Source organism: Pundamilia nyererei, unplaced genomic scaffold (genome assembly GCF_000239375.1).
Source record: "Pundamilia nyererei isolate P.nyererei 1_Seehausen unplaced genomic scaffold, PunNye1.0 scaffold00061, whole genome shotgun sequence".
Lineage (NCBI taxonomy): Eukaryota > Metazoa > Chordata > Actinopteri > Cichliformes > Cichlidae > Pundamilia > Pundamilia nyererei.
Window position 1 is genome coordinate 2,557,936 of NW_005187462.1, and position 8,696 is coordinate 2,566,631.

An 8,696-nucleotide genomic window follows, 5' to 3' on the forward strand; every position below is an offset into this window, starting at 1 on the left:
TGTGTGTGTGTGTGTGTGTGTGTGTGTGTGTGTGTGTGTGTGTGTGTGAATGGGTTGAGATGGACGGTATGGAGGAAAGAGGGATTATGGAGGAGTGTAGGAGAGAGGAGGATTTGGGTCATGCTGGACAGATGCTGCCTCTGTCTCTACGAGGAGATTGAACAGATTACTCAGGGTGGCCTGAACTTAAAACCACCAAACCCCTCCTACATACAGGAAACATACGTGTTTCACAAACATGCACTATTTTTATGAACAAAAAAAGTCTGTTCAAATGTGTTGCAGCAGGAGTCCTTTTCTTCTGCATCTCGCTGTCACTCAGGACGCTTAAACTGAAAGAAGCAAATCTGATAAGCTGTGAAAATGTTTTGTGGGCCCCGCCTGTCATCTGACTGAAGACACTCCTGTCACTCTGAACTCAATGGAAGGAGAGAATTAACGCGGAGAGGGAGGGGCGGGATCAGCTTGCATCAGCTTGTCATGTCTGTAGGATTAAGCTGTCTAGATCAGCTTGCCATGTCTGACAGCTCCTGATCATTATTCATAGCTGTGCTTGGCAGATGTCTTTATGCAGCCCAACCACAGACACACACACACACACATGCAGATAATATGGATGCAACTACTGCAGAGACAGCAACATGCATCAGCTGCATCAGTACAGATAACTTTGTGCTTGAGATTATGATGTCAGCTCTGTTGAAGAAAAAGTCTCTCTGAGATGCTTCGATGGGTTAAGACGACTCTGTTATTTCTCTAAGCGAGTGTGCTTGTGTGAGGAAGAGTTACACGTGTGGCAAACACACAGTGACGTCACAGTGGGTCATTACTCATTCACAGTCGAGTCAGTGCTGCACAGTTTGTACATGAACTCTAACGAGAACCTCGTATCCACATGGACTGAATGCAATGATTGGTCAGGTGTCTTTATATGTGAGCCTGTGCTGTGTGTGTGCACATCTGATTGTTCTAGAAGCTCTTCATTATTAATTGTTTAAACTTAAATTACAAGTTTGGGTTGTGATGAGTCGAGGCCAGCAGTAGTTACACTACGGACAATATTTTCACGGACCGGCCTTTAAGGTGTGGTGGATAAATACAACAAAATGAAACGATACAGACAAAGACAAAAACTGTGGCATTTTGTAACAATAAACATGAATTCACTGTGTAATTGTGTAACTTTATTAGCAGCGTCCTCCTGAAACGCGCCAACAACACTGAGAGTAACATCCTCCTCTCTGCCCCTCAATGCTCTCTGGTCACTATGGTAAATAGTTCTTTCAAAATAAGACACAACTACAACACGGGAAACGACCCAGGGAAACAGAGTTAACGATAAAACCCCCTGAAAACCACGAACGTCACATCCGAGCCTCAGCTCTCGTGGCCCGGTACCAAACGACTCACGGACCGGTCCACGGCCCGGGGGTTGGGGACCGCTGCTATAGAGCATCAGAATCCCAAACAGTGAAGCAAACCGCTCTTCAAACAGATCAAATATGAACCTGATGATTATAAATGGCCTGTATTTGTCTTTACTCAGTCCCTATGGACCCCAGAGCGCTGTGCACTACACTGAGTCATCCACACAGTCACACACTGGTGATGGCAGCTACACTGTAGCCACGGCTGCCCCGGGCGCACTCACAGAGGCGGTGATTATAAGAAGTTTCATTTGACATAAGAAAGGCCGCTGCAGCCTCATGCAACACTGTGACCATTAATATAAATATGATGAGTTCTTCTACAGCACTGTGCAAAAATCTTGAGCCCCCATCGTTTTTCAGATTTTGCTAGAAACATGAGAAATAGGTGCAGTAATTTACTGAAACATGTATGGACATGACAGTACTTAGGGCAACAACTTGTAACAAGCTTGACAGTCAATATCTGGTACGACCACTTTGATCCTTCAGCACAGCCTGGACTTTTCTGATAATTAGATTAACCGGTCTTCAGGAATAATTCTGCTTCTCTAAGGATCGATTTTGGATGTTGGCTGCAGTTTATTCCACTTTGTGCCGAGATGACCCCACGCTGCTTCGATAATGCTGAAGTCCGGGCTCTGGCGAGGCTAATCCGTGCCTAAAAGTGTTTCATTGTTCTTTCATCCAGGTTTGTTTCTGTTGGTCGTGTGTTTGGGATGAATGACATGCTGAATAACAAGGCTGTTCCAAATTAGACGCCTCCCAGGCGTTGTTACCTGCTGGATCACAATCTGACTGGACTTTTCTGCATTCATGATCATTTTTAACAAGAATGCCAACATCACTGCTAAAATGCAGCTCCTGACCGTAACAGCTGCACTTTTACAAACACTGTACCCTTTCCGAACTCCTCCATGCAGGTTGTTGATAACTTGATATATGAGACCTGTTTCCAGCCGAGTTCTTGTATAATTTGGCTAATCTCATCCTTTTCTCCTCTCTCCTGGAGATCCAGCTTTACACTGAGACCATTTCTGCTGAGGCTGTGCAAACAGTAAATGGATAAACTGAAGCACCAGATGTATCTCTTCCACTGCATGTCAACTTTTTTGTGTATTTTTTCCTGTTTCCTAAAGACAATGCTTTCACTCTTTATCTGCTGTAGACATGCCACGTCTCTTGTCCTGACAACATATAACAAGCAAAGCTCTTCAGGAATCACCTCGTTGGTTCAAAAACACTTTTTCTGTTATCTTTACCATTTTTTAGATTTAACTAAAGAAATGGGCGAAAAATATTTGTTCTTGCAACAGGCTTCGAGTAATAAAGTGCATAAAGATGCAATTTAATATCAGTTCTTTACTAAACCCTGTTAAATGTTATATAAACACTGGTTTATCTCTTGAATTAGGTGCATCTTTAATACCTGATTCATGCGTCAGTGTTAAGCAAAAAAAAGAAGAAGAAAATCCTGTGAATGTCCAAAGAAACAGCGTCCTACAAAAAGCCAAGAAAGTCTAACTCACTGGAAGCAAAATATAAAGAAATGAGAAACAGCTGAAAACGTTTGCCCAGTAAAACAATCAAAGTTGGATTTCCCTAAACACTCAATCAGCCCTTTAAGGACCCTCAGCTGGTCTGTGGGATTAACCAAACGTTGTGGATTTACCTCCAGTTTGGTAGCCAGGCTGTGACCACATGTCAAGCCAGCAAATCCGAACCATTAGCAGAGCTAATTAAGAATCAGCATCACATCTCTGTGTTTTTCTAAATGTCACCTGCTCCACGAAGTGCTTCCTTCTTTCTCTTCGTGACGCTCACAACTATCATTTCCAACAGTTTGATCAAAGATGCTTAAAAAGTGTGAGTCTGACATTTATTTGAGGGAAATGTTGTAAACAGCAGAGCCTAGAATGAAATACAATCTAAATGTGAATCATTTTAGTAATGATTAATGTGAGCTTCCCTTTTTAAATATGCTCAGCTTTCAGTTTTAAATAGCCGCAGTCAGAACTGTTGGGCCCGTTCTCACACTGGCAGCTCAGAATACCTCCACAGAGCTTTAAACAAACTGTTTGAACTTGAATATTTTAAATCCTTTAAGGTGATGAGGTAAACTGCACACATCCTGGACGCTCTTTGATGCTCGACACCAAAGGAGGAAAAAAGATGAGGGAAGCAAAAGTAACTAATGTTGGCAAATCCAGCTTTTTATGGACACAGTGTTCACTTAGTGCTGTCAGACAGACACTCCGTATTTCACTGAAGCTGCGATTCATCACTTCCTGTGTGCTTAGAAGTGCATGTGTACAACACTGGAATTTAATCTGGGAACAGTCTGAAGTGTGTGCGGCTGGAAGTCGACCGAAGCACACGCACAGGTTCGGACTGACATTTTACACAAAGATGTTATCATCCAGGTCTGTATCCTCTCAAAGATGCTGCTTATTGCCGTACCTCGTGGATAAAGTCGCCTATGTCTCCTGGGTGGGGGGCTGCGGAGCGGAGCGGGTACTGGTGGTCATGGTGGAGGGGCCTCTCATCCAGACGTCTGATCCCCACTTTGACGCACTCTGGCTCCAGGGCATCAGGCTGCTGCAGCTGGCTAAGGTCATAGTCCTGCACACCCACACAAACACACAAATGTTGGCATTACAGTGAGTCACACAGCCCTGCATCACAATGCTGCCTCAAAGGGCTCTACAACCTGTGCAGCACTCAGAGTTCTCAGGACAGTCCATTGATGATTAATGCAGCATCCCATTGCTTCATAAGGATAATGTGTTATATTATGTATTAAACTGCTGTTTCCTGTTGCTGTTGTGTGTAAAGTTGACATGAATGTCAGAGTAATGTTGGACTTTACAGCACATACCTCAGACCAGAAGCATCGGCAGGTTAAAGCAGCTCAAACAGACCCAGTGTGAAAAGTGCCTGAAGCAGGTTAGCAGCTGCCGTTGGCACTGAGACCAGCCAGTTTCTGTACATCTGAAACTATTTATGCTCAATTATACCAAGTTGCTATAACCGTTCAGCTGCTCACTTTGTGTTTTATCTACTCTCCTGTTAAAATAGCAGAGCTGTAAGCCCAGCAGTGAAGTGGGTGGCTGTGCTATTGATTTGCTGTGTGGCAGCACAGACAGAGGTGCGCACTGATGCTCTGAACAGAGAAAAACTTCTTTGGATTTCTACTTTGCTGTTGCTTATTCAGAGTGAAAAATGAGTATTGACCACAATTAACTGTCAACAACTGCAGTATTTAAGGTGAGATAATGTAGCCATATTACTCATGTCTGCCTCCAGTAATGGGATTACACTGCTGTTTTATCCAGGAGCAACATCTCGGGTATCATTTTGTGTTGTTGTGAATTAAGAGCACTCTCTTATATACTCTACTGTTATGTGCGGCTGTAGAGTGGTCACATGAAAGTCCCTCTCTACACTCTGCACAATGCTGCAACAGCTGTGGCCCACTAACCTGCTGCATGCAGCCAAATCTACCTGAATGTAGTGAAGACTCAGAAACGCTGCATTTCCTGTACGGCTTAAAATGTCTCGTTACTATGCACACGGCGACCTCCAGAGTGTCCTGAAATATGAATTCAACTTCAAACACTTCCACCTTAAAAGAGACAGAATATTTAAGCTGCCATAAATTCACACTTCAAGCTAAACGAGAAAAAATTAGTTCCTGGCCAACAATCCTCGCCATCATTGAATAATAATATATTCGCGCTAATCGTAGCCTAATGCCAGGTACTCTGCAAGCCTGTGGCAGTGGAAATACCAAAAGGATTCTAAAATTCATAACGAACTTGACAGATTCATGAAAGCAGCAGTTTCACACTCAGCTAATGGACTTATCTGTTTTAGCTGTATTTAACAGTTTCAGTGAATTTCACTCAGTCAAATGAGCACAGTTGGCTCTCGTGATGCAATGTCTACCATTTCTCCCACATCATCCTCGGGGAAAAATGAGAACGACCCTAAAGCAAACTAATTAGCATCCACTTAGAGAGTCGCAGCTCGTCTTTCACCTTCTCTCCTACAGCGTGGATACAATCAGAGGAGCGTCACAGCCTGCTCATGGTGAATGGTTGTGTCTGAGTCACCGCAGAAACCTCCCAGAAAACAATTCATGCTTTCTGGTTTCCAGGGAAAATCGACTAAAGGCTGTGGACTGACCTTGGGCTTTATTCACAATAACAACCAATCAGAAGAACACTGTGACTGAGAGCCCAGCGTTAACCTGCCAGGCAGCAACAAAACGATCTTTGCTTCTTTTCTTTCTATACTTGCCATGACCTGATTGAATGAATGTTTCATTTGAGGACTGTTTTTACAACAATGCCAGCACATTTCTGTTGAAAAGATGTAGAATTCTTTCTACACGACACGAATGACTTACAAATTGGAGACGTGACAGCTTTGTCCCTGTTCTGACGTTTAGAGGTTTAATAATAAGTGTCAGCATTTCTAAATTCAAGGACGGTTCAACTGAACGCAAAACTCATTAACCTCCGAGCATCTGCCAGGCTGACGCTGTCAAGTCCAAACCAAAGCACGACACTCGAGGACTAACTAGTAGGAAAAACAATAAAAATGTCAACTCGGTTCAATTAAAATGTATCACAAAATTGCAACAACAGTCGCCTGAAGGCGCTGAATATTATTAGGTATTGTCCCAAATCCTGGACCAACAAACCTGTGAGGAGAAACCCCCACACAGCGCATTATGGCTGTAATCACCCCGCGTAGCAACGCTGCTACTTTGTGTCTTTACAGACTGGTCGCAGCAGATGGCCCCGCCCCTCCCTGAGCCTGGCTCTGCTGGAGGTTTCTTCCTGTTAAAAGGGAGTTTTTCCTTCCCGCTGTCACCAAAGTGCTGCTCATAGGGGGTCACATGACTGTTGGGTTTTTCTCTGGATGTGTTACTGTAGGGTCGACCTTACAAAGCACCTTTAGGCGATTGTTGTTGTGATTTGGCGCTGTGTAAATAAAACTGAATTGATGGACCATTTTTTATAAACTGAGTGGAGTTGTTGTCACAGGTTTAGTCATTTGTTACGAGTGACTATATGTTTGTCTATATATCTGTTTGCATCATTACGGAACCACAATTAAAGAACAAACACAGTTTGAGATTTTCAAGTTAAGCTGAATTTTTGAGACACCTCAGAAACACAAATGTTGGACTTGAGCCTGGTTTTTGCACACTGCTGCTAACATCCAGTCGTAACAGGTTAAAACAAATGTTAATAATTCCTTCATGACTCTTTTATGGTGCAGTACTGTGGTTCTTTCATGCTCTGGTCTTTTGTTCTAATGATGTTTTCTTGCACAAAAACAAACGCTCAGTGTTATTCTGAGTCATTGTTCTTCCCAAACACTAAATCTCAGGCTTCTCGCACTTTCCAAATCCCACATTCACCTGTGCTTGTGACGGACATTTATCCACACAGATCGCTGTTATCAGATTATGTCGAGAGAGTTTGAGCACCTGTGTATTTCACTTTGTTTCATGTCAACGCCTTTACGTAGCGTTTAAAGATAGCGTATTATTAGTTTAGTCAAAGAACACGGTGATCTGCAGTAGTTTACAGTTGCTGGTTTGGCTCTGTCTTTGCTGCATAGATGGACCGCAGCATAGGACAGTGATGAGGCCAGATGTTGGAGCTGGGAGGAAGCGGTTTGCAAAGCAGCTTGCAGTTATAGGCAGTTATAGATGACACTGTACGATCTGTCAGTTGAATGTGTAAAAGGTTATCATCAGCTGATGCTGAACTGGCACTAAGATCAGATCATCTGCTGGAGGCTGAACAACCTTGTAGCCTGTATGAACTCATGTGAAGCTCAGTTTTTGGCTAATGGTGCATAAGCAGAAGCCGGCTGAAGGTCTAATGGCCTGCATTTGTTTGCTTTACTCAGTCCCTAAGGACCCCAAAGCGCTTCACACTACATCCAGTCATCCACCCATTCACACACTGGTGATGGCAGCTACATTGTAGCCACAGCCACCCTGGGGCGCACTGACAGAGGCGAGGCTGCCGGACACTGGCGCCACCGGGCCCTCTGACCACCACCAGTAGGCAAACATGGGGTTAGTATCTTGCCCAAGGATATTTGCAGCCAGGAGGCAGCCTGGGATCGAACCACCGACCTTCTGATTAGTGGCTGACCTGCTCTGCCACCTGAGCTACAGCAGGTGGCAGACTGTGTGTATATGTACAGTATGTCTCTGTGTTTCTTGGTGTTGGCATGCTTAAGCACACAAGTGTGTTCCCGAGAACTCAGTCTGCTTTTTATCTGAAGCTTAAATCCAGACAAATAAAGAGCTGAGCTGCCTGTAGAAAAGAAATGAAAATCCTTATCAAACAGTGCAGATCCCCGACACCATCCAAGGCCTGTGCAGTGTGCTACTGTGGCAATGATAAAGGAAGAAGCAAACCTTGATTTTCTTTTATTAACTTTGTGTCCATTGTTTAGCCTGGAGAGAGATTACACCAGCGCTTCTGTTTATTGAACCGCAGGGAATAAAGTACGAACTGAACCAAAGTCAACCAACACGCCACTCAGCTTTCATTTTCTCTGTTTTATTCAAGGCTCTGTTGAGTGTGTTCCCCTTAATAATGTACTTTGTTATGATGTTTGGAAAAACTTCATCACTTACAATGATAGGATTCGTCAAGCTTATCAAGGCCCAGTTTTCAAATTCAGAGAAATATTTAAAATGAAGATCTTTTGATGGAAATGTCCGTTTTTATTTTAGAGGAGCTGGAACAAAGCCTCGGGCTTTCATGACCCTTTGTGTTCAAACTGGGTTATAAGTTGCTGAGTTAGACTCAAATGTAATAACTGAGGAGGAAACGCCTTTTCCAAAGCTCTGTCTAAATGTGAGCACAGCTACAGCAGAAGGAGGAAGAAGACGAATGAGTCAGAAACAATATTAAGTCCAAACTAATGTGAGCTCAATGAACAAAACAACAATAACACAGATGTTGACCCTAATACACTTCAGTACTAAGCCAGGGGCCGACGCTTTCATCCCTTAGAATTTATTTGCCCTCAGTCACGCGCAGCCACAGTATTTAATCGAAGTGCATTTTATTTGTGTTCGCTCTAAACTGGAAGATTATTGTGATCGTGAAATATTAAAATAAAATTATGTGTAATTTTGGTCACTCATAATAAGCATCACACTCCACATCAGCAGGCCACTCCTGCTCACAATCACAAATGGAGTGAGGAGAAGGAGTGGAGAAAGAC

General features: G+C 43.4%; 1 protein-coding gene across 1 annotated transcript in view; it reads right to left on the reverse strand.

Annotated features, from left to right (window-relative positions):
* The window catches only part of LOC102201335 (cadherin-2-like), a 100,705-nt gene that overhangs the window by 3,304 nt on the left and 88,705 nt on the right, over window positions 1-8,696 (reverse strand). Inside the window, exon 15 of the mRNA XM_005734997.2 lies at window positions 3,888-4,049. Coding sequence (XP_005735054.1) covers window positions 3,888-4,049 — 162 coding nt within the window. The remainder of the gene's footprint in view (window positions 1-3,887; window positions 4,050-8,696) is intronic.